Genomic DNA, 24,149 nt, shown 5'->3' with positions numbered 1-24,149 from the left:
GCGCAAGGAGAATCCAATATTTCGTCCGTCTTTAGCCTTGAGCTCTTCGCCCGAGCTGAATCTGTGTTACAGCCACCAGAGTGGGAGAAATCGTTCGTCCGAGACGAGGCTTCATTTTTTTAGCTTCCTCGAATACATTAAGGGATTTACCACTTCCGCGGCTGTTCCAGGCAACATAGTGAAAGGTCCAACCTAAGTGATAAATCCGGCACGACTCAGCAGCAAGATTCGCCGGAGCCTTGATGTCGCATCAGCACGGCCCGACTGGTCGTAACCCATCCCGCCTCCGTTGCTAGAATCGGTGATTGCCAAGCCACACCAAGACCGACCCCGACGCCAGCTCCCCAGCAACAAACAAACAGGCGAGGGCGGTATCTGCTACCCGCCGCCTCTCTAAATCACCTTAGGGTGCGCATCTTCTCTGAATATCGGATTGACCCATGCTCCGATAGTCCAACTCCATTGACACTGACACTGCTGAGGCCGGAGGAACGCTGGAGGATATCGATGTAGGAGACTCAAAATTTCCGAATCATCCCAACTGAACGCACTCTGACTGAATACTTGATTCCCAAATGAACCGCGCTTTTATTACAATCGACCAAATTACAATATTCATCTGCGTCATGGGCACATCCTCACGACGTAGGGTATCATAAAAAATCTCAAATCCTTTATTTCACACGTTCTCAACGACGTCCAATGCTGCCACTGCCCAAGAGACCCTGGAGCTTGGAGGTGATGAGGTCGTCGATTTTCGACTCAATGGCGGGCAGAATGCTAGACGAAAGTTGCTGGAATATGCCGCTGAGGTCGGGTACACCATCACGGCGCTCGGGAGTCGTTGCGGCAGGTGCGGCAGCGCTGTCACCCAAAAGTCCGCCGAGTTTCTGATTCAAAAGATCCTGAACTTGTATGAGAAATTGGGACGACTCGATGGATAAAAATGGCTTGCCTCGATCTTGCTCTCGATTGTCGGGAGGATTTTTTGGATGAGACCTTCGAGAATTCCACCCAGACCGGTGTTGTCTTGACGAGCAGAGACCGCCGCGTCCGCCTTCTTTCCACCAAACAGGTCTGCGAGTTTCCCTCCGAAAAGACCTCCCAGTTTGGATTGGATGGCGCCCTCAACTTTGCCCTCTAGACCTAGAAAATTGAGTTGGCCAACTGAAACAGATGCAGATTGCAACACACATACCTTGAAGAAGGGGTCCAAGGAGTTTCTCTAGAGCGCCCTCAACGCCCGAAGCATTTGAAGAGTCGGCCGCTGATGCGCTATCAGCAGCTGTCGAGTTATCGGCTTTTGAATCAACAGTACTAGCAGAAGCAGTGCTGTTCGATGAGGCTGCAGCATTGTCTACAGCACCAAGTTGAGCATCGTCTCCCGAGTCGTCTTCAGCGTCGTCTTCAGCCTCATCATCAGTCGTTTCATCGTCAACGGCTTCGTCAGCAGCACGGGGTATGAGCGAACTGAGTTGGTGTTATTTCCGCGATATGAGCGCATGAATGAGAGTGCTCACGAAAGTTTCGACTCAATCAGATTCTCGATTTCTGGCAAGAGCGATTGAACCAAAGAATCAACATCAGTCGCGTCGGCGCGAACAGCGAGGCCTTGCTCAACCCTGCGCTCCACCTATGCTCCTATTAGCACAAGCCCACGGTTACCAAAAGCCACAGATGGACATACAAGAGGTATAGCTTTGACGGCGCTGAGAGAAACGGCAAGGGTAACGAAAGGAATAGCGAAACGCATGTCGGTGAAGGAATTGGAAGGTCGAAAATAAAAGAATAAAAAAACGGATAAAGGAAACGATCACAGATCGCAGAGGGAATGGGAGGCTGCAAAACATGGGGTCATTTCTTATACTCATCGTTTACGGGTGCGAATTGATATGATGCAAGCTCAGTCGGACGTTGCTACCCAACAAGCGACCAAGGATCGTGCTGATCCGCATCTAAAAATAAAAATAGTCAATCCTAGCATGCAAAAGCTTGCGGCGCCGAAGTGCGCTCTGGAAACGGTTGCAACTCACGAGTTTCAACAATTGAACGAGAGGCATGAGGTGATTTGATTGCGCTCCACAGTGCGCCACAGTTATGAAGATGCGTTGAAAGACCTCAATGCTTTGGGAGAGATAGTCAGGCCATAACGACTATAATCGACAAAAGCGCTTACAAGTCGTAAATACCAGCACAAAAGTCACTAGCCTAGTCCGAACGACGAGTTCAAAACCCACATTTTCATGACCTTAAACTTGAAGGCTGTGAGAAAGAATGATTGTAATCCAATGAGCCCGAACGGCCTGGATAGGGTGAATCGAGCCCTGGGACACATTCAGGTAGCTGGACCACTACCAGTGTTCGTCTTGACGTTGCTCTTAGATGGAAGATCAACACGCGTCAGGCTGGTGAGTGACAACCACACTCACACGAGCTACCTGCAAGTTCTGAATGATTTCCTTCTCTTCAAAATGCAGGAAGTGTTCTTGTGATGCTTCGTCACTGAGTTGAACACGCATTCCAGCCCAGCTTTGCGTGGAACATATCTGTCCAATTAAAGATACGACTCCGTCGTGAACGGCACGCTAGACAGTTTGCGCGGGAAATCATTGTGTATGGACCTTCAAGAGTAGAAACACTCATAGCTGGCCAAAAGCTTGCAAAATGCCCAGTGGAGGATATGACGAGAGAGTCCCTGAACGCATCGTGAGTGGGAGGAGAAAGTTGGTGTTGCCACGTGACTCATCACCCAACAGCATTGACACGACATCGATTTGTTTCTGTACCGAGCCAGCATCCTTCGCTACTGCTGCTGCAATAACTGTCCAATAATCTCTGGAGAATAGGCAAACATCCCTCGCACTACAAAGCCGTGTTAAATTTTCGGTTACCCAAGAAGCAGGCTGAATTAGGTGCTCATTATCCTCTCTGGAACCAAAAGCTTGCGGCCTACCACCACTCTTTCAAATTATGATTATATATATCCACAACACAATCCAACTTGAACGCGCGCTTGGTTAGGTCAGGTTGGCGAACTGAGTTCACCGTATGCATATTAGCGAAGTCAACAGGAAAGACGAGTGCGCCATTGAATGCGGGCTTGTCTCTGCTTACTCAGCCTTACAGTTTACTTTCATTCCAAAGTGCCGATCGAAACTTCAAGTTGAATACAGTAACTCTCAAGCCTCCTTGTTAGAAACCAATATGGACCACCTCGTCGACCAACTCGCTCGCAGTAAAGCCGTGTTTGAAGGGATCCTTGATGATGTGCTGGAGCTCTCCAAGGAGCGAGAAGTAGATGAAGCGGAGACGGCCAAGATGTTGGAACTGTACCATGCTACCAAAACCGAGTCGGACAGCATCAGCCTTCAACTCTCTGGTACCCAAGGTACGTTGTCCATTACTCCTCGACTCTCGCTATGTCTGTATCTGAAGCTACTCTTCCAGCCTACATTGCGCGTGCTACTCGGAGCTCCAACCTAAAGCGGCGCTTGCCAGCCGACGTGAAGGGTACGTTGTTATGCCCCGAACTCTCAGCTTCACTCAGTATGCGTCTCAGCTACATCTGCAGCAGCGGGCGAAAAGGTTACCGATGAGAACATGAAAGGCGAGGAGACTAACGAGGGCGGCAATTCCGGTGGAGCCAACAAGAAACGTCGGACAACTCGCAACTGCACTCCGGTAATATTTCCCCTCCATCTCACATACCAATTTGTCTGATCATGTATTTGCAGTAAAACAGTACTGTTAGTTCCAGAAGACTTCCTGAGTCTTCCTCGTAGCAGCGTATAACCGTGGCGATAATTCATGTATTCTTTGGATCAATTTGGAGCAGCCAATCGAATGTGACACGTCATCATTCTCTCTCTCTCAACCACCGTCTACGAGACCTTCGTTTGCCCACTCACGAACATTACTATGTCGTCTGCCCGCAATGCCCACTACCTCGCTACCTCGGCACACCCACCAAGCCAAGAACTTCATTCTTCTCGTGTCCTGAATCTCTCTTTGGCAGACCCGGCGTCTCGCACGGAGCGAATATCTACTACCCTCTCTCTTCCTATTCGCGACATTTCTATCGGTATCCCTGACGCTGCCGCTGTCCCTCTGGCCGACAAAAACGTGCCGCCTACGCTCACCGATGTGCTTAGTCTCAAATCGAAGATGTCCAAGACGCAGAAAGGTTTAGACAAATACGATAAATACGCCCGCAAATCGCTCAGCTACATTGCTAAGGCGAGAAACGTCTACGACCGAGAGAAGAGTCTTCGTGATGCTGCCAACGCGAGAAGAGTTCATACAGCGAAGTTGTTGAGGGAGGAGCGGGAAGCTCTCGCAGCCAAGAAGAAGAGCCTGAGGAATGCACACCACGATCTCCGTCAAGTCATATCTCGCAAGCAATACGACGATTACGTGGCGAATTTCGCATATTCGACCGACAAACAGAAGCCCGCCCTTAGCTCAAACCTAGTTCCATTCACCGGAAGCTCGCTCCTCAATTTAGTGTCCCATCCTGAGCGCGATGCAAGACGCTACCATGAAAAACGCAACATATATGGTGGCTCTGGCTACGACGACATTGTCCCGAATGCAGCGGTTATTGGATCGGGGATGCTCTAGTGTGGATGGTTATGGATTGGACTGGTGCTTCAATGTGGGATAGGATACAGTAGGATGGTGTTCGTTTCTTTTTCTTTTCGTTCGGGGTTCAGAAATATAGTATTTTCCCCGTCATCATTCAAGTCCATGACGATCTGTGTGACCATCGGACTCTTACTTTCCTTACTCCCTCGAAGTACTCCCTTCTCACACAACCTGACTCTCGACCACGCAACGATCTTCGACAACGTAGAGAAAATGTCTAGATTTTCAAAAAGAAGGCTATCCAATACTTGGGTCTCTGACAATTGCAGGCATTATTACATTGCGACGCGCGCTTGGTTGGCGAACTCAATGTGAGTCCACCATAAGCCCGGAGCCCGACGACAAGGGGGCGCATCCTCCTCCGGGACCCCATCTACGACATAATGCAACAAACAACATGAAATATGCCCTCGACCCCACTCCGACCGCTCCCTGGCACCTCTACTCCTACCCAAAGCTATCTCGATTGTCGTTTCTGGTGAGGGTGGCAATTAATAAGCTATACCCTGGCAACGCCAACCCGGCCTCATCTTGGCGACTGATATGATGCTCGCGCTCGTCATCTACGGTTGTCGTTGGCAGCAGCGACTGCGCCTCCAGACCGGTTCTTGGAGCTTGTTCTAAGACCGAAGCGCGACGTGCAGGACGATACAGATGCTCAATCACGCAACGCTCCAGGGTATAAGCGCCTAGACCGTCAACACATCTGATGTCCCAGAGCGTGCCCCCGGCTCTCCAATGCAATCAACGGCGCTCCCATCGCATCGCTAGCGTATTGGACGGGAAGGTTGTCGGATGTACCCTGATGATGAGAATCTGCCATACAAAAGGCAGGATTCTGGGCATCGACGCTGCGGCCACCTACAAAACATCAATAAAATCCCCTAATCAGCAATGAGAACACCTACCCTCGTAAGGGCGCCGGGACGTCGAGCAAGGATTATGGTGAGACTGTGGTATCACAAAGAGAAGTAACACGAACCTCGCTTCTGACCTTTACTTCAGACTGCACGCCTTTTAACGGCATCACTGCGCGGCTAAGTGAGTATATCCGCAAAAAAAAACGGTTTCAGGCGGGGCGGATACAGGCAGTGTACCCGCAGCCAGACAGTGCAACCAAGACAAGAGTGGTGCAACGGCATTGAACTCGGAGTCAGTCTCAAGAGTCTTTGTCGCTTTGCTTTTCTGCTTTTAATTTCCTGTAAACATACTGTAGTCGTCTAGATCAATGCAAGCTGGGGTTTCCTTCTGTCCTCAACATTTTAGCGCAGTTCTTGCGCAAGTAAAAGTTGTGAAACCCACTGGGTAACTTATTGTTAGACTCTGTCGTCGCCAACTTGTGATGCAATCCTTTTGAAGAGAAAGCAGTAATACAACAGAATATAACGAACTACTACTATACACCAAGTTCTACATTAGTTCCCTTTCGTCGCCCATATCGCCGCACTACTTAGTTGGGCATCTCAAGAATTATCCGGCCAGCAACAGTGCCATTCGTGAGTCCTTCGTAGACCCTTAATCAAACGTATTAAGCATCGAGAATAGACGTGAGCAAGTAAAAGCACGTACTCAGATAGATCCGCCAGGTGCTTCAACGCGAAACTGCATTTGACCTGGCCGCGGGCAGCGATTTCGACTGCCTCAGTCGCGTCTTGTCGGTTGCCCACGTAAGAGCCGAGAATGCTGATACTCTGTGCGGACATTTGTCAGCCAGGCGAGAAAAGTGACCTGATACCACGTACTTTGAAGACGGTGAAGAAAATCGAGGCTTCGAGCGCTGCCTTGCCTGGCAAACCCACCGCCATGAGAGTTCCTCCACTCCGCAGATACTCGATCGCCTGTTGGTAGCCAGAGCTCTATACCGAAAATAAGTATAAGATCTCTTAAGAGGCAATCGCCAACTCACACTAGCCGTCGTCACGACTGCAGAATGCGCGCCAAGCCCGTCTGTTATGGCCAAAATCTCCGCCACAATGTCTTTGCTCTCCTTAAAATCGACCCATTTGTCGGCACCAAGAGAGAGGCACAGTTCTTTCTTGTCGGCGCCAGTATCGACAGCAATAACTCGAAGGCCGGCAACTTTAGCGTATTGGATAGCTAAATAGAGGATTAACACAAAAATATTGCGGGTTTGGATGGAAATATATGACATACCAAGATGACCCAGTCCACCTCCGGCACCAGGAAGTACAATCCAATCGCCAGGTGTTGTTTGGCTGTACTTGATCGCGCGGTAAACGGTAACACCCTGCAGAGTCATCAATCGGGGTATGAAATCGGAGAGATGGATTTACAGCGCAAAGAATGGAAGCAGCAGCATTACTGTCGAACCCTTCGGGGATTGGCGTAACGTGGTTGACGTAGGAGACCTGATAATGAATACTGAGCGAAGTGAAATATCAAGGGAGGGAATTATGCGCACAACGTATTGCTGGAATGTTCCATCAACGGTGTATCCACTGAGCTTCGCGTTGGGGCAGTCTAGCAACAATAATGAGGAAACAGAGAGCTCAATTCAGGCTGTAGCGTACTTTGTTCGCGACCTTTGCGGCACTGTTCGCAGTTGAGACACCTGATACAGGAAATCAGCTCGATCCATGGCGAGGCAAGAGAAAAGAACGAACGAGTCTGCGAGCCACTTGATGCCAACACGGTCGCCGACCTTGACTGGCGAGTGTGTCGTGTTATTTCCTATCGCGACGATGGTGCCCACGCCTTCATGTCCACCGACGAGTGGTGTTTTTGGGGGGACCGGCCAGTCGCCCATGGCGGCATGAAGATCGGTATGGCATACCTTGGGGGAAAGCGCGTCAAAAAGTCGCCAGGAAGAAGAAAGAAAAGGGTGCGTACTCCCGTGCAATGCAGCTTGACAAGACACTCTCCCGGGGCGAGTTCAGCTTGTGCCTTCACAGGATGGTCGGTGCGGATTTGGATGGCAGCCGCGCTGGTTGGGACGACGGCCGCTGTTTGGGTTGTAGGTATGGGTGAGGCCATTGGTTGTTGTTGTGGGGTTGGTTGAGGTTGTCCATACGCCCAGAGAGTCTTTTATAACGCTCCAAGCGAGGTTTCGGAAGGCCTGCGCCTCCGCCCATGATCGATGTTCTCGACAAGTCGATGTGTCTAGAATTGATGTCATCAGCTTAGAATGGCAATTTTGGACTGCAGGTCTAGACGGTCCTCCTCATTCGCTGCTTCAAGATACGGAGTCTGGACTGTTCACTCTTTCGCGGACCAATAGCAGAAGCACATGCGTTGATTGACTACGTTAAAACCATCTTGAACAATCTTCACTTCTCCAGCACTGCAACGCCTAGACCATCAGGCACATCCTCTTTCGATTTCATGTCGACTTCTTGGCCACTAGTCCGTTGTTGGCCTGCCTCCGTCTCCTCGTCTCCGACGGATGCCCGCGCCAGATCGCGTCGCTCGTCGCGGTCCACCAATAGTTTGATCATTACTAAAAGCTGCTCTTCAGTCTTTTCCCCACGACATAAGAGTACACAAACCGATAACGACGAGAGCAGCTATAACTAGCCCGAATGTCCCTGGGAATCCTTTACCTATGTGGATCGTGTAAGTACAGTCAGCTCAGCTGCAAATTTCTAAAAAATTTAGTGCTCACGGAATGTCGGGGCTTCGGTCCTAGATGCCGATGTCAGCGATAAGATAAAAGGCAGGAGTTCAACTCACTGAGGAAAGATAACAATGGGTAGCCAAGCAGCAACAGCATATTGGAGGCCATTCATACTCGATAACACCAGCGCTCTCTCTAAGGCCTAGATCGGAATGCAATGCTAAGAAAAAAAAGCATCGGCGTACCTTCGTTGTCCTCTTTACACACTTCGTTTGCCCATGTGTAGAATACGGCAGTCATAAGTTGCACGCCACCCGTGAGGAAAGCGAATTCCTAAAGGCTAGATGGTCAATAGTGAACCCTCATCAGCATAATCAGGCACCTTCAGCTTGATGGACGGCGGCCAGACGGCAAGAATTCTAGTTGTTCAATAAGTTACGAAGCGGACCGGGAACCGCTAACTCACCCATTGGGAATTAATCCGTATGTAAGGGGTATGAAAACCCACAAGAAACGACTTCCCGTGAGATCGGAGAGGAAGCCCCACTATCGATCTAATCAGCTCGGATTCAAATCGTACATTGGCGCTGGCACCATGAAGATGGCAACAATGTTGATCAGAGAGCCGCAGCTAGGAATGACGTTTCTTTGGGTGACGCTGAAGTGCTCCGCCTCTAGAATATCAACCTCAGTGTGCCGCAGAAGATCTAGTAAGCTTGGCGTACTCAACCAAATGCCGAAATATCCGGTCGCAGCGCAAGAGGAGCCATACAGCACATAGCCAAGGACGAACCAATACCAATCTGGTAATCTTTGTCAATAAAGTTCGAGTTCAAGAGCAAGACTAACGCCAACGCGAGAACGTCCTTTTCAGAAGTGCCAAATCGATTTTGCCTGTGGGCTGGCCCTTCCCATGTTTGATCACGCGTTCAAGAGCGAACGCCTTCTCTTTTTCGGTGAGGTACCAGGCGCGAGAGTTGGCAGGAACATCGGGGAGAAAAAAGAGGAGGAGAAAACCACAGGGCACTGTCATGCAGCCACACACAATATACAGCCAGCTGTTGGGCGATTTAAAAATGCACATGATGCGAACAATGAAAGCGGACCGCCAACCTGCCAAGCCTGCATGCCCGTCGAGGTTTCTATAAATTGCGGCTTGGAGATAGCCGGACATGGCAGTACCAATAGAGCCAGTGAGATGGAATATCGCAATCTAAGACTTAGCTTTCAATGGTGGTGGTGAATGAAGCAAAAGTAGTATATTTACGCGTTTGGCGAGCTCAGTCTTTGTGTACCAGCTCCCCATAAGGTATAACAAGGACGGAAAGAACGCAGACTCGAACAGGCCGATCATAAACCTAAAAGCATACATTTGTTGCTGGTCGTAGTTGAGCTTCAGGCTGGATTACACGAAGACGAACTCACAGAACTAGTGGCTCCAGCTTGTGCAAACGTCCATATACCCCAGCCGATCTCACAAAACGCGAGGTAATACTGGTTGAAATGAGTTTTATGATGTCGAAGTGACTACAATTTCACGCACTGAGGGTCGGATTTTCTGGATGACTAGTGTTGATGGGATTTGTCCAAGGGCGTAAGCGATAACATAGCACGTTCCCATACTACAAATCTTGTGAACGATTTGAAGATGCAATACTAGTGCGCTTACAATGTGTATTCATTTCCCATGATATGCAAGTCCTCCTTCATACCGGAAATGTCTGCGCTCCGAGTAAGCACATATCAAGCCTTAGTACGGTGTTAGGAGTATTACACGCGTTTGCGAGGTTGCTTTGGCTGGAACAGGCCAAGATCAGTCAAGACTGTATGACCGATATGAACGAACAGAGACTCACTCAAGATACTTCAAGAGCCAGCCCAAACAGGACACTGTCTATGCATTTTTCAGGGAATTTTGAACAACATGAAAGCGTGCGACGAGGGGTAGACAAATGAAAGCGGGTTTAACATACCAAGATGCCAAAATCAAGCTTGCGAAGGAATTTACGTTCCTCGGGAGACTTGAGATGACTGTCCGAGTCCCAAATGAACGAACGAAATCGTGTCCGGAGGCCCAAGGGCTCCATCGCCGCCATCCTCGTTGACTGACAGAAAGCTTCTCCGCGTCTTCTTTGACGAGATTTCGCTTATAAATACTTTGAGTGTGTGGAAGACTGTTGGTAGAGCTTCTTTGTTGGGTGCCACGATGATAAGTGGTTCGCCCATAGGCCATTATCGCGCAAGATAACGAGACAACACTCGAAGATTTTCAGGAACCCACCGCACACTGGGGAAAGGGCCAGCGTTACAGTAGCGACGCAAGAGCATTCGCCCAATGCTTGAGTTGTTGAAATAGATAAAGAGCCAGACACGAATAGGGTGGAGGCAGGTAACCAATAGTCGCGACGTCACGTGCGACCAAACGATTGCTACTTCGGCCCGGTGTTACCTTGTAATCGACGCTCATGGTGCTCGTCGCGGTCGGGCAGATATGCTCGACAAACAGTGTTGCGCACAACATCTCCATCTCCATGCAAGTTGTCCGCGACGCGGCTGCCGCCGGTGCCAAAGCTGTCTTTCTCCCGGAAGCGTCGGACTACATCAGCCTCACCAACCACGAGGCCTATTTGCTGGCTGAGCCGCTGTCCACTCACACCTACACCTCTGCGCTGCGTGCTACCGCCAAAGAACTCGGCGTCTTCATCAGTGTCGGGATTCACGAGCTCCCAACGCCAGAGGAAGCTAAGAAGGAGGAGCCGGGGAGCGAACGGGTGTTCAACACGCACATTGTCATTGGGCCGGACGGCGAGATTGCTTCGTTCTACCGCAAACTGCATCTCTTCGACATCCAATTAAAATCAGAAGATTCGGCCGTACCCGGTCCAAGCAAGAGAACTGGCGAACATCTCAAAATCATCCCTGGAGACACTATTGCGGAACCCGTGTCGCTTGGGAGTATTGGCAAGCTAGGCTTGGAAATATGCTACGACATTCGGTCCGTCGCAGTCGATTCTCGTTGCCCTGCACTAAAAGCCATTCAGATTCCCCGAACTACACATTATACTGCGGCGCAAGGGCGCTGACATTATCGCCATTCCGTCCGCCTTCACGGTTCCCACGGGCCGTGCTCATTGGGCGGCTCTCGTCCGCTCTATTGCAATCAGCTATCAAGTGTATGTTGTTGCTGCCGCACAGGCAGGCGCTCATAATCCAAACCGTTCTTCTTGGGGCGAGGCATTAGCCTTCGATCCTTGGGGCACCCCTCTCGGAAGGTTACCATCAATCGACGATGTAGATGACTCAAGCAAACCGCTTCCTCCGCAGTTCATGCTGGTGGACGTAGACCAAGCCCGCGTTGAGTGCGTATTTCAAAACTGACAATTTTCGGTGCCTGATAGAGCTCATTCTATCTCAGAGGTGTTCGAGAGCAAATTCCGCTCGAAATCCAGAAGAGGGACGATGTCTATGGGGTAGTTGGGGCCAACGCTCTTCAAGCTCCGCTTGCCACAATTTCGAGACGGCATTCGCTTTCACCTGAAACCCTGTTTACATCAGTGTGGAACTCCCTCAAAGCACTGCTTGGCTATAGAGAGAGGCAACTAGACAAAGCCCTGGCCGCAACAGAGGAAGGCAAGGGGAAGGGTGAGCGATGAGCGTTATGTGACTGGGAATAACTGAGAGGTAGTGTTGCTGCGAGGGTATCAGATCACTCCAGTTTATAGGCGAACGGTGACTAGAGCTAGGTTCACGTTCACCTACCTGCGAATCTTACATCGGTTTATCCGTATCTGAGAATTCGACCGAACCAGCATGATGAATTCGGCGACACCAAGTCCTTGTAGCAATGGGAGGGGAAGGTGGGACTAGACCGTATGCAGTATTTTACATGCACAATAAAGCAAAGATAGATATGTAGATTAGGCTAAGTGAGCGATAACGTAGAATGCAGCGATGGTTGATGACTTTTGTATGAATGAAGTTGTGTATATGCCAAGTTGAAGAAGAAAAGGGTTTATCCGAGGAAATCCTGGTACATCTCGTTCCCGTTCGTCCCCGGGTGTCGCGGGTAGGAGGTATTAGCAAGGTCGACCATCGGAAACTGGTGCGGCCAGCCGTGGTCCACCAACATAGCCTCCAGATTGCCTGCCAAAGACGATTCGGAGGCTAAAAAAGTAGGGTATGCGAGCAAGTCTTGAAAAGCGTTGAAATCTGGCTCCAAGTTTGGATCGGTTGCCGGAGTCTGAACGGACTCATATTGTACGGAGTCCTCCAGGTCCAACAGGGTAGAACGTGGCTGGGATGCTCGAGGAATTGGATGTACAAGTTCGAGGTGAGGATAGGGAGGGAATGTCGCTGATAGGAAAGTCTCGACGGCCGAGGATGGTTGCATTTGCGTGGTAATATTGCTGTTTTCGACCAGCAACAATTTGGGTCTGAACAACTCCACAGGTTCAAGCGGAAGGAGCGGAAAGCCGGGTATTTCCGGTACCTGGACTACGGGACGAGTTGGCATCGAGGAGGGAAAAGTAAACGAAGGTGGAGTAGTTGGCGGTGGGGAGTACTCGGCAGACGACTGCGAGTAAGACGACCAAGTGGATGGCCGTGGGGAGTCGCGTGTCGAGGACGAAGAGGATGCACTGGAAAAACCGAAAGCCAAGTCTGGAGCGCTAGCGATCGCATCCCCGTTTAACCGCCTTGCCTCGATTTCGAACCCTCTTTGGCGCACCCTTTGGCGCCTTGCGTGGAACATAAGACGGAGAATGCGTTTTTATACTGGCGTAAAGCGTCAATAAAAACATTAAATCGAGGCAATAGAGTGCGTACTGCTGCTGTAGATTATCCGCTCTAGAACAACGCGTCTCGCACCCAGGAATGGTGCATGGAAAGTTGCGCTGGCCAGAATGGATCTGAACGTGTCGCTTGAGATGGCCGCCAGTCGAAAAATGCTTCTTGCACAAAGGGCAGATATGTGGCTGGGGCTGCTGGCGATAGCGACGCGTCCGACCAGTGCCAGTTGGTCGGGAGCAGGGCATGGCGGATTCAAACTAGTTGAAGACGATATCGCAAAGAATGAGTGAACCCGGTTCCGCAAGTCATCTAGCCTGGCCGTATGTCAATTTTATAGAGTGTTTGCGTTGGTTGACGTGCGAAACAACAGGATGGTAAATGGAACTCGTCGAGCCATTGGCAAACCACCGCTGTCATAAATGTTTTTGCCGATACGCGAGTGATCTCAAGATCTCTTGACCGCTTTCGGAGGCTGTTGGTTCGCATGAAATCTTTGAATGACGGTGTTCTTGTAGAAAAGGGCCTTGACGTCGCAGAGCGCGAGCGGTTGTGTGTCCATGCGTGAACGTAGACTTGGACGCTCTTCAGAATGGTGCCTTAGCTGTCCAGATAATCGCGTGGCCAATGCACTCGACAGATCCCGTCTTTGAGACAACTGTCAGAGAGCTAAATCCTATTCTATCCACTTGGTATGTTTGTGGGCTGGATATACTGTTCACAAATATTAGCAACATTCGTTAGTGGCACAGGCAATTGACGTACCAGAAGGCACATCATGGAGAAGCAGCCAAGAACTCAGCCAATTAGGCAGGTAGTTGTTTGCCCTGATCCTTTAAGTTTTCGAAGAAGCTGATGCAGCTAGTTACAACAGCGTCGAAATACCTGCAGCATTCAACAGGAAGACACACGGAGATTCCGGTCGTGGGGCGGTCTTTCATAGATCGGCATGGATGAAGCGTGCGGAGATGGTCTGTGAATTTGAAGGTTGGTATAATATTGGGGAGGACGGCGATATAATAATACCTTGCTGGGGCGAGAAGTGACATATAGACCAGTTATAGGCCTTGGCAAGTGCTTAGTTTCGACGATGTATTCTTTGAACAAAACGAATTAGTGCGTCATTTCTCGTTCGCCCCACACACCTTGAAAATAACGGCGGGCTGGTGGTGTGGTGTACCAATGGATATTCTATGCTCGCTGTCGGCGGGGTTCGGAAGCCAAGGGAGTGAAGAGTCAAAGTGAGCAGGGCCGAAGAGTTATTATTGCTGATATTCCCAGCAGCTGTTCATTCGAGTTGCCTTTCAGAGGAATAGACCTTAATTTTATCGCCGTCCGACGGGGACTCGGTCTACGTTCTACAGGTTCGAGGTAAGTGCTGCTTCGCGATCATATCGATAAAGGGAGTATCCTGTGGGTGCTATGGGCGCCGGTCTCCACCTAGGTGGGACTGGGAAAAGCTTGAAGCTTCTTGATTCTGTCAACTTGAACAACCCTGATTTCGTGTCAGTTGCCATAGGTGGAGGCAGGCGTTAAGTATTCCGGGTTTTGAGAAAATAGTCCTCTCGGCGCTTGTGTATCCTTGTGCTCGTAGACTTCGGTGCAAGGTCGGAAAGAGAAAAGACTCAAAACGTCACGCCCTCGCAGGCATGTGATCCGTCACACCGTGCCGCGGCGGAAAAGCCGCGCAATCATACTTAAATGCGCGTAGAGAGAGAAAAAAAACTCCCACAAACATGTCAGTAGCATGTGCTTCGTTTCTCATTTTGCTAGTGGTTAATTTTGTGGAACCTTGGAACTGCGTAGAATACAAAAAAAATTCGCACCCCTCACTCAAGGGTCGCCCATTTTTCCCTTCCCTCACCAACTTAATCAATGTTCCGTCGATAAAATGTTGTGCTTGGGTAGAGGTTGGAGCTGGTTATGAGATTGTCCGCGAGTACCCGCTGATTTAATCGGTGGTCCAATATGCAGTCAATAGACGAATTTCCGATCGTTCGAAGGTTGATAGGATTAATTTTGGGCCTTGGGAGGCCTCGCAGCCGTGTAACCGACCTGCATGAGGACATACGCCACACCAGAAGGTTGAATATTTAAGGTTTGTAGCATGGATTGGTAGCGGATTCCGCATTCTTCAGCCGTGAATCCCAACGGCAACTCCGCAAGTGCCCTGGACTATTCCCTCGTCGATGAGCAGGCCAGTGGAGCGATAAGGGTGTTCTGTCAGAAAGGTTCTCTCTGAAGACAATAGCACCAGCTCATGGTGATCGACGGAAGCGTCAAGAAGAAAGAAACTTGACCGAAATCAAGCGTTCATATGCATAATGGGAAGATGATATGGGGACCTGGTCCACAAGCGAAGTCACCACTGAACAGTTCAAGATGGGCACAAGTCATGAGACAAATTCAGCTGTGTAGAAGTACTTGCTCTTCAGGCATCTCTGTCGCGATAGAGAAGCGAGATAGGTGGAGGTCCGAGGGCGTATCAGAGACGATGTTCTGTACGCAACTTCGTGTTCATCTGTTGCAAGTCAAGAGCAAGTTCGCCGCTGCTTCAAGTTATTGCTACTTCATTGCTTCGCGGCGGCCTTCAGTCACTTGGAGGGCGGTTACATCGAGGCCAGACCGTTGAGAGCGAGGTCGTTCCGTGTCGCTTTTGAATCTCCCGAGTGACTGAGTCAATTACAAGCGTAATACTTAAGCACGGTTTTGACGATTGTGTGCGAGAATATTTTCAACGCAAATGACATTCCGATTATTATAGCCGCCGGAGAGAAACAAGCGTTCATTGGCAAGGAATTGACGACGCAGGACTTGCGCAGGACGCTCTTGACATCCGGAGGTTGACAACCTGCTATGGTAGGAATCAGGATGATTTGGAGTGAAAATGAGTTGACCTTCTGATGACAATTACCCAATATGGCACTATTACCTCTAAAACAGGCAAAATGCTGTGAGCAGGAAAATTTGAAGATAAGTGTCAAACCCCATCTTTCGCACTTACCTTCAGCGATAACTACCTGGTTAACCGGACATTGCAAGTTTTTTTTCTCAATTCTGGACAAGCATGATGATGTTCTTTGCAGTTATCTGAGATATGGCGGCAGAAGCGCCTCCTTATCCCGTCGTCCTCCCGACGCCTGCGGACCCCCAGCCTCCCAATGGTGTCATTCCACCCGTTACAACAACGACAGAAGAGCCCCAAACGCCAACACCTCGTAAACGCGGAAGACCAAAAGGTTCGAAGAACAAGTCAACGCTTGCGTTGGAAGCTGCCGGCGTTATCGACAAAGATAAACGACCAACGGCCCCTCGACCACCACGCGACCCAGATGCCCCCAAGAGACCCGTAGGAAGGCCACGGAAAGAGCGGGGGGAGTGGATAGAGATGGCTGCGTCAAGACCAGACGATTTCTTGCACGTGTTGTTAACAACGTTGGACATCCCGAATCCTCCATCGAATGCAGGCCCATCGCTTGAAGATGCGTTCAAATCCCACTTGGTCTCGCTATCGCAGCAGCCGAGCCAACAACCGTCGACAAGCGCGTCAACTGCCCAACCCATTCCGTCTCTCTACTCCATACTGAAAACCTTCTGGCTCCCCTCTTCCCCCGCTTACTTCTCGCTTACCGCATCAGCTGGGACTGGCGGTGCCCGGGTACCATCTTCACATCGTTTCCTCTATTGGGACCCACTTCCACTTGTTTTCAATGGCATCCCCTGCCCGACATGTTCCGCACCACTTGTCCAACGAGGTCGCATTCGCTCGGGACCGCTCACGATCCACGATCTTAGTGGCCCATTCTTCGTGATTGGCTGCAGCTATGTTTGTGAGCCAGCTGGTCATGCTTTTGCCAGCACCGACTCTTCTGTCCGCGCCGCTCTACCAGAGCTACTTGAACGCGAGTTTCCCGCTCGTCTAATGGCTGGCGATCTTGGTGTTGGAGCCGATGTGTGGAGTTGGCAGGCGCGGGGGGTTTCGAGGGCTTTGTGGAATCTCGTGATGGGTGGCCTTAAATCGGGGCTTTCAAAGGACATAATCTTACAGCTCGTTCGTACCGTCCAGCATGGGGTGCAGGATATACCAAAGCCCCTCATTTCTTCCGTTGTTGCGCCGCCACCCAAAAAGGAAGATGAAGATGAAGAGCCAGAAGTGGAGCCAGAAGAAGACGCGTTCGGCGAAACAGCAGCGGAGTCGCCCACGACAGCGACCACTCTACCGCAGCAACCCCAACAACTCCCACCAGCCGCATCGCCAGCCACACAAGCATATCACGATGCATGGACAGCTAACTCTGTCGTCGCCGGCAGCTCAGCCATCCCACCACCTCCCATAAACGGTCTTCCTCCGACTCAATTTCGACCAGTGACTGCCCTGCCTTTCTACCAAGGAATGGTACCATATGACCCTGCCCAACACCAACGCAAACGACCTTATCCATTCGATGATTCGGGTCATCCCCATCCAATACCCCCCGCCTCACGCCCATACAATGAACTTTGGCTCTACTCCAGGCTCTCCTCTCCTCTCGGTCAGACCACCTGGCGGCTCTCCCATGTCAGATTCAGCATCTCCAAAACCACGCGCCCCGCGCCATTGCTGCAAATGTGGATCCCAGACTTGTAAGGGAAAAGGCGGTCGTCATTTCTGTCCGAACCCGTGTATGGACTGTGGCAAGATGGACTGTCGGGGACGCAATTCTCGTCGACCAGATCGCAGGTGCGATAACGTTGCAGCGGCGGCTGATAGTAATGGTGCCACAAATGGAAGTGAAATGCAGCTTGTTGACCCGACTTTGGGTTAGCGTATCCAAAATCCTCCGTCGATCTTGTTCCTATGTGTACCATCATCGTATCTTTGTTTTGATAAATAATACCGAATCTAAAAAAATGACCATTTTACTCGATATTGTATCAAAAAAGAAGTCTAGAGGGTCGGTAATATACAGGGAGAATTGATATTTTATTTTTCTGACATTTTTGGTCACTACATATCCGCTACAAAAACTATGACGATTTTCTCTTCAGTCACCACCTCTTACTTTTCGTCGATGTGGCGCTTCAAGCTTCAAGTTGAATGCATCGTGGTTAATTTTAAATTTCAACTGAAGAGCTCCGCTCCTCTGGACAGAACCAACTCGACTGGTCCGATTCAGTTAACGTCCCAGGTCAACAAATAAACTCACGTCTCGAGTCCCGGGTCCCAATTCCGACGTATACATCGTTTGGTTCAGACACTCTGCAAGCGTCACAAGACGGAGACCAGCTGCCTGGAGTTTATCGATAGCTGCGGGCAACACTTGATAACTAAGAATCGCGTTTATGTTGTGCACAATGGAGAAAAAGAGGAAGCATACGCGGTGGTTTCTTGCATATCATCAGAACCACCATCGAGTAGGGAGAATAGACGCACTCTCAGTCTCATGCTGCAGCGGAATGGTGACAGAGTTGTTGGCAATATACTGGTCGTAATATTGGAGGCTCTGTTCAACGGTAGCACCAATAGAATCTTCAGTGCTAATGCATGTCACCAACGGCCTGACGAATGAAGAGAGAAAACGCACTCCATATCCCAGAGAATCAGCGTTTTGTTGAATTGGTACGCAATCTGACGGACGAGCTTGTTGTAGTTCCCATATGCTGCAACTCTTGTCACAAAAAAGCGACCAGGAGACATATAAACACGAACGTGGTCTGAGGTAAGGACTGGTGATCCCCAGGATTTTGGCCAATGCAACTGAGATGGAAGTGAGACTGGATTTGTAGATGAATAGTCATTGCACTGACTGTCCGTCTTGTTGAACTCGTTGGTGACTGATGAGATTCATTATCGAAAAGCAGGAAGAATGGGCAGCGTACTCTCATCAGCCTTGAGGGCGGTCAGGTCAGGATGCGACCAGGTATGAGATGCGATTTGGTGACCGGCTTGATATGTCCTCGTCAATCGAGCGGCGACTTTGGTCCCATATATGCACTCGTCTAGATGAATTGAGCCAAAGTAGGAGACACATGGGACGCTAACAATTGTAACCATCTAGGAGAAATTTATGGCGCGGAATTTTGCAAGATGCGGAGCGACTCACTGACGAAAAAAGTGCCTTTCGCGCCTTTGCTCAGGAGCATCTGGCTGATATCATCTTGGTATAAGTAAGGGCCGTCATCCTGCAGTGGTTTCCATGAGCTGGAAGGATAACGAAGGTATATTGACGAACAAATGTGAGGGCAACAGTTCCAGGAACAGTGCAAGACAAGATAACCTGGGCTCTGGGAGGGTTTGGGGTCGACGCCGCCGAGGCGGCGGCAATGCAGGAGACAATCAGAAGTCCGAGTTGCATGACAAGTACAGGCGAGCTGACTTGTAAGACCAGGTGCCGTTGCGCGTTATTTATCAAGGTTAGGGCGGTCGAAGAAGAGGCGATTGGTGTAGGGGAAATTGCGTACAAGAAGCACATCTAGAGTGAATCCATGTGCTACCACCATGAGAGAACTCGAGACGTGTTGTCCAGGCCCACGAGCCCGCGTCAGACATGAGACTAGTACAGTACTTGGAAAAGAGTATGGCCCGCCTGTTGGAAGATGGTTAAAAAACGACTGGGACGAAGGTTCCACATACAGCTTGAACCACATTGGTAGTAAACCATAGACTCTAGAGTTTTCCGCCAAATGAGGCACAAGGTCCTCGAAGATAAGATCGAGCTAGAATCCGCCCGGACCAGGTACTTCCGAAGGTAAATACTGGCCATGACGTGCATAAACGCGCTTCAAAAACATCGTAAATGGCTTGGTCGCACACGAGCGTAAGTAGTAGTTAGAGAGGCGGATCAGGCTGGAGCGAAGGGTTCTTGGTGCTTGCCAGTGGATGTGACAAAATGTGCTGACAACCGTCACCAACGATTTCATTTGCTTCGACACTGCCAGTAGTTCCTCTGCCTTCCAAGTCAACGACAGCAGCAAGCTCGATTCTCACCCAGATTTGTGGATATTACTGTCTCAAAGTATTGTGGTGATTTACCGATCTGAAAGTGCGTTTTTGCCCCTCTCACTCATAAACTCCCAGCTTCCTTCCCATAAACCTCTCTATGCCTGTTTCGTTATCCATGCGCAACCGTATACCTGCTATTCAAGACTCCACGCGACTATCGTTCAAGCCAACTCCAACTTCGCTGCTTTGTTCAACTCTTTACTTGCCATAGCACAACCTTACTTTCGTCCACCTCATTCAAATCAGCTGTCTACCTATTCGGACTGCCGCTAGTCATGTTCCGTTTGAAACGTTGACAAATTGTGGTGCAAACTGGCAAATTTGGACTTGAAGGACGATAAGGAACTCAGAGCTTCACGCTATCTCACACGAATGTCTGATGGTTACAACAATAGCATTTGGTTCCAAAACTCTACGTTGAACGAGATCTGTCTGCGGGGCTCAAGACCAGAGCGAGAATCGACCCGACCATGCCACCGTTAAACAAAGTTACGATTTACACCGGACGGCGTCATGGGGTAAATTTGCGCGAGGCAAACTGGCGTCAAGACAACAAGCTCAATAGAGCTCATTAGCGCCTCCCTTGACCAACTGTGGAGCATGCATAGAGCTGATCGCCATCGCCAAACTGGGGATTGGACCCAGCCGACACCTTCGTGAACGAACGACAGCAAGACGGTCTCGGGCCGCTCAAGTTTCGGTACCGTCCGTTGAGTTGTCTGACGGACAACCCCTCGGACGTTACCGTCGCTCAAAACGGAGCAATCCGCCCGCTAAACATCCGTCGAGGCTCTCCGATTGTAGTGCAAATCGCTCGTTCGGCGGCAGGGGTAGGTATATCTTCGCCTGGCTATCGCAGCGGTCGATTCCAAAGAAGTTATAAATCCATCTATCGAATGATCAAACACGGTCACGAAAGGAAAGGAAAGGACTGTAACCCAAAGCTTACGCAGTATGCTCGACGAAATCGAAGTTGGTGGGGAGGGTTCGAGCCTAGAGCGAACATGCGGCATACCACGCCCACTGACGAACAAAGTTACCATCATATCCAGGTAGCATCTCAGGATCACTTCAAAAAATGAAGCTTGCGCTGAATACAACAAGCTGCGAGAGCTCGTTAACGCGACCCTCAACCAACGAAATCTTAGGAGCAAACATAGGCATCCCGCCCGCAACAACTGGGGATCGGACCCAGTTGCCACCTTCGTACGCGAACTGTCGAAAAATAATCTCACTGCGAGCTCAGCATTCCAATAATCACTGCGTCCAAACCCAGCATAGCCTCTGCCAACAGCCTGATGACCAAGGTCGACCGGTGTTGGTGGAGGTTCTGCCAACGAGGGATCTGAACGCAGCAAATGTCCGCAAGCTGGGGCAAGCCACCCTTCAACAGCCGCCGAGGCTCTCCGGTTCGTAGTCTATGATGGCTCGTTTTTACCGTGGGGGATAGAGCAGTCGATGGATGTTGGCCTAGCTGTCACGATTGCCGATCTCAAACGAGGAGAAATGGTTATTGGTGGAGGCCTAGTGAGTGGATCAGTTCTGGCTATCGTGAAGACGAACGACTCGGAAGCGAAGAATCGAATCACTTCAAGAGGTTCATGATAAGAGATCAAGGAGAATACGAAAGATCTGGACCCCGCGGCGGTGCTTATTTGTATGTGACTCTTGAGACAGTGGAACGAAGGAAATGTTTCGGCTGCAGCGATGCAGCCGCCCTTGAAAGGAGCTTGGTCTTCAGTCGGCCTGGGAAGGCAGGTCATTTTGTGTGTTTTAGAGAACTTTGAAATAAAAGATCTACATCTCGACGGATCTGCACTTTCTAAAGCTTTACTACTTGAGGATACTACAAGGGCGTAATGCATGATCTCGACGGGAAACCAGTGGAAGCGCTTGGGCTCATTCGGTAATTTGGAAACAACGAAACACGAAACATCCTCCTTGGCTTCCATATTTCGGGAAGCATCTGTGTTTCAGTTAACACCCCACCATTCCGTTAAATAGCTTCCAAAGCACGGGGTGAAGCCCATCTCCTACAATGGTGGGCCGGGGTACTATATTCGATTACGAACGCGGTGCTATGGCCTTTTGGTTCCAGCTCTGTTCGTCGTTTGACTCGTCAAACGGCAGATGACTGGGTCATTGGCTTTGAATCCCCTCGTCGACCAAATAAAGCCGGTGTATCCAGAGTAGGAGGGCCCACGGACGGTCGGAAGTGCAAGGATTACTGTCCTGACTGGCTATCGCATGCGTATATTGAGAATGTGGGGAGCCGTGATACCTTGCATTTAGCGACCGTCGCGGTGGGATGACTATTCAAGTTCTTTGTCCTAGGTCACAGTCGTTACGGTCAGGTAAGCAGTTCCCAGAGGAAGGCGTCCCCCTTGACGTTGGGCTCTGGGCTTACGGCGTCGTGCGCCAACCAAGAGACGCCAGTAGTTGTCACGATGAAGAAATTGATGGTCATGTAGTGCTAGAGTGTATTCCAGTCCGTAGTGAAACAAAAGAATGGCGTTCTGTAGGGCGTGCATAATCTTCTTCATTCAATCATCCGATAGTACCCGCCCGCTGTGAACTGTTGCCTCCAAGCCAGTCGTATTGATGATGGGCCCGGAAATGGCACCTTTGACCTTGTCCAACGAAGCATGCTTGAGCGATCTGGGGGCTTTGGGGCGGCGTCGCGTGTCGTCCAACTCAAGAGACGAAATAAATCCACGAAAGCTTGGTCCCAGATGTTCCTTCAACAAACGCTTAAGCCTCGCCTCCTCCTCCAATGCAGCAGCCACATCACGTTTGAGCATCCTAGCCTGCCGTTCTTCGTCTGTAGTTCGCAATATGGCTGAACGATGATGGACTCCCGCTGCTTCCTTGAGTTCGGCTTGACGCTTCCCAATATCCTCGATTAGGCGGACCGCGGCGAGAGCCTCTTTATTGAGCCGGACAGACTCAGTGATGATACACGGTGCGGTAATGTCGTTGAGGACCACGGTCATGGATGGCGGGGTTGCGGAAGTTGCCGGCTGAGACGATTCTAGCTTGAGCTTCTTGGCGGGCAAGAAAAGCTCCGACTCGTTGTTGTCGTCATCGGGGCGAGAACGCTTCGTTGGGAGGACGGACTGTGCCAAGGCTTTGAACATAGTATACGCGAGCGGGTAGTCACGGTGTAGATGGAACGGATTGAAACGTAGTTTGTGGTGGCAGGAAACAAGAATGTTTGATGAGATCACACTCAAATTTACAACAAATGTGGATAGCACAATCGTCTCAATATCCAACCCTTCTCCCAGAATGCGTTGCGGAACGAAGCGCTGGGAGTTGCATCAGATAAGCAGAGAAATTACAACTTGAATGACGAACATTGCTTCCTCAACAAACCAGGATCATCGGTTGCGGGCGAGGTCTCTTCTGTACCGTCGGCGTCTGAGCAAAGCTGAGCAATGGCGATATATCCAATACACCAACGAACCATTGGAAGAGTTTGCGTCTCGCTTGGCAATTCCGGCAGCTTCAAGGGCTGCTAATGCAGCTAGGACAGCGTCGTTAACAATGTGAAAGAGGAGGAATCAATGCTACTCACCAGCGAGTTTCCGGTTGTTGTTGGTCAACTTTGTCAGAAAAGGCGTCCATTCTTCGAGATATTGGCGAGCCTCGACGGAGTCGGAGAGAACATCCAGAGCGAGCGCAGTGCGAGCGACGCGCTGGGCGTCTTGACCATCGGCAAGAAGAGCAGAAATGTCAAGGTTGTTCATAATAGTGGTAGTGGTAGACTGTGCGTGGAGATATGTGACCACCTTTCAGTGTAACATCGTCGTACATCGTTCGAGAATCAAACGGCTGTTAGGATCAATGGCCAATGTCACGACTAGTCAGGTTTGGATGAGATTTTGATCCCACATGTGCACTGTCTGAAGAAATCGAGGCACTGGATCAATGGAACCGGAGCGACCCACTGACAAAAAAAATCTCTTCCGCAATTTGGTCATGGCCATAACACCAGCGAATACGACTACGAGATGGATCGAACGGTAAGTTTCGTCATAAAAGGTTCACGCACCGTGAGTTTTTGAGATAGCTCAAGCCACAAGAACGGCTACCAGGAAAGGCAGATTTGGAAGGGAGAGGTTTGGGAGGAGATAAAATATGAGGATGGTGAAGGACGCTTTG

At 50.2% G+C, this 24,149-nt stretch overlaps 8 protein-coding genes across 8 annotated transcripts; 3 read left to right on the top strand and 5 right to left on the bottom strand.

The window, feature by feature from the left end:
• Positions 1 to 689: 689 nt before the first annotated feature.
• On the bottom strand, positions 690 to 1,753 carry MIND_00210500 (uncharacterized protein; the record flags this gene model as incomplete). Its single annotated transcript, XM_037359000.1, has 6 exons — positions 690 to 905; positions 956 to 1,146; positions 1,199 to 1,267; positions 1,319 to 1,470; positions 1,521 to 1,633; positions 1,688 to 1,753. 6 exons carry the CDS (start codon positions 1,751 to 1,753, stop codon positions 690 to 692), a joined length of 807 nt encoding a protein of 268 aa, XP_037224095.1.
• A 2,165-nt stretch (positions 1,754 to 3,918) lies between these two features.
• MIND_00210400 (uncharacterized protein) lies at positions 3,919 to 4,620 on the top strand (the record flags this gene model as incomplete). Its single annotated transcript, XM_037358999.1, has 1 exon — positions 3,919 to 4,620. One exon carries the CDS (start codon positions 3,919 to 3,921, stop codon positions 4,618 to 4,620), a length of 702 nt encoding a protein of 233 aa, XP_037224094.1.
• A 1,474-nt stretch (positions 4,621 to 6,094) lies between these two features.
• On the bottom strand, positions 6,095 to 10,314 carry MIND_00210300 (Pantothenate transporter Liz1; the record flags this gene model as incomplete). The annotated part of the gene is made up of 27 exons (XM_037358998.1): positions 6,095 to 6,158; positions 6,214 to 6,335; positions 6,387 to 6,500; positions 6,551 to 6,741; positions 6,799 to 6,892; positions 6,939 to 7,013; positions 7,067 to 7,125; positions 7,176 to 7,216; positions 7,269 to 7,438; positions 7,495 to 7,686; positions 7,971 to 8,101; positions 8,151 to 8,204; positions 8,267 to 8,286; positions 8,335 to 8,413; positions 8,464 to 8,551; positions 8,601 to 8,637; positions 8,685 to 8,764; positions 8,813 to 8,892; positions 8,944 to 9,021; positions 9,068 to 9,431; positions 9,486 to 9,596; positions 9,644 to 9,712; positions 9,762 to 9,840; positions 9,888 to 9,939; positions 9,993 to 10,015; positions 10,075 to 10,112; positions 10,192 to 10,314. 27 exons carry the CDS (start codon positions 10,312 to 10,314, stop codon positions 6,095 to 6,097), a joined length of 2,628 nt encoding a protein of 875 aa, XP_037224093.1.
• A 369-nt stretch (positions 10,315 to 10,683) lies between these two features.
• On the top strand, positions 10,684 to 12,010 carry MIND_00210200 (Nitrilase-like protein; the record flags this gene model as incomplete). Its single annotated transcript, XM_037358997.1, has 4 exons — positions 10,684 to 11,213; positions 11,260 to 11,577; positions 11,634 to 11,860; positions 11,904 to 12,010. The coding sequence occupies 4 exons, from the start codon at positions 10,684 to 10,686 to the stop codon at positions 12,008 to 12,010; spliced, it is 1,182 nt and encodes a 393-aa protein (XP_037224092.1).
• A 220-nt stretch (positions 12,011 to 12,230) lies between these two features.
• MIND_00210100 (uncharacterized protein) lies at positions 12,231 to 13,251 on the bottom strand (the record flags this gene model as incomplete). Its single annotated transcript, XM_037358996.1, has 3 exons — positions 12,231 to 12,877; positions 12,945 to 12,991; positions 13,043 to 13,251. 3 exons carry the CDS (start codon positions 13,249 to 13,251, stop codon positions 12,231 to 12,233), a joined length of 903 nt encoding a protein of 300 aa, XP_037224091.1.
• Positions 13,252 to 16,100: 2,849 nt separating this feature from the next.
• Positions 16,101 to 17,630, top strand: MIND_00210000 (uncharacterized protein; the record flags this gene model as incomplete). The annotated part of the gene is made up of 1 exon (XM_037358995.1): positions 16,101 to 17,630. One exon carries the CDS (start codon positions 16,101 to 16,103, stop codon positions 17,628 to 17,630), a length of 1,530 nt encoding a protein of 509 aa, XP_037224090.1.
• A 467-nt stretch (positions 17,631 to 18,097) lies between these two features.
• On the bottom strand, positions 18,098 to 19,455 carry MIND_00209900 (Carbohydrate esterase family 4 protein; the record flags this gene model as incomplete). The annotated part of the gene is made up of 10 exons (XM_037358994.1): positions 18,098 to 18,145; positions 18,190 to 18,310; positions 18,361 to 18,370; positions 18,417 to 18,520; positions 18,568 to 18,643; positions 18,693 to 18,740; positions 18,791 to 18,817; positions 18,863 to 19,037; positions 19,091 to 19,165; positions 19,216 to 19,455. 10 exons carry the CDS (start codon positions 19,453 to 19,455, stop codon positions 18,098 to 18,100), a joined length of 924 nt encoding a protein of 307 aa, XP_037224089.1.
• Positions 19,456 to 23,249: 3,794 nt separating this feature from the next.
• Positions 23,250 to 23,734, bottom strand: MIND_00209800 (uncharacterized protein; the record flags this gene model as incomplete). The annotated part of the gene is made up of 4 exons (XM_037358993.1): positions 23,250 to 23,293; positions 23,343 to 23,405; positions 23,452 to 23,511; positions 23,563 to 23,734. 4 exons carry the CDS (start codon positions 23,732 to 23,734, stop codon positions 23,250 to 23,252), a joined length of 339 nt encoding a protein of 112 aa, XP_037224088.1.
• Positions 23,735 to 24,149: the final 415 nt, after the last annotated feature.

This window comes from Mycena indigotica, assembly GCF_014461135.1.
Source record: "Mycena indigotica strain 171206Taipei chromosome Unknown Mind.scaff0002, whole genome shotgun sequence".
NCBI classification, from domain to species: domain Eukaryota; kingdom Fungi; phylum Basidiomycota; class Agaricomycetes; order Agaricales; family Mycenaceae; genus Mycena; species Mycena indigotica.
The sequence above is the reverse complement of the archived record's forward strand: the minus strand, read 5'-3'. Positions and strand labels throughout refer to the sequence as shown.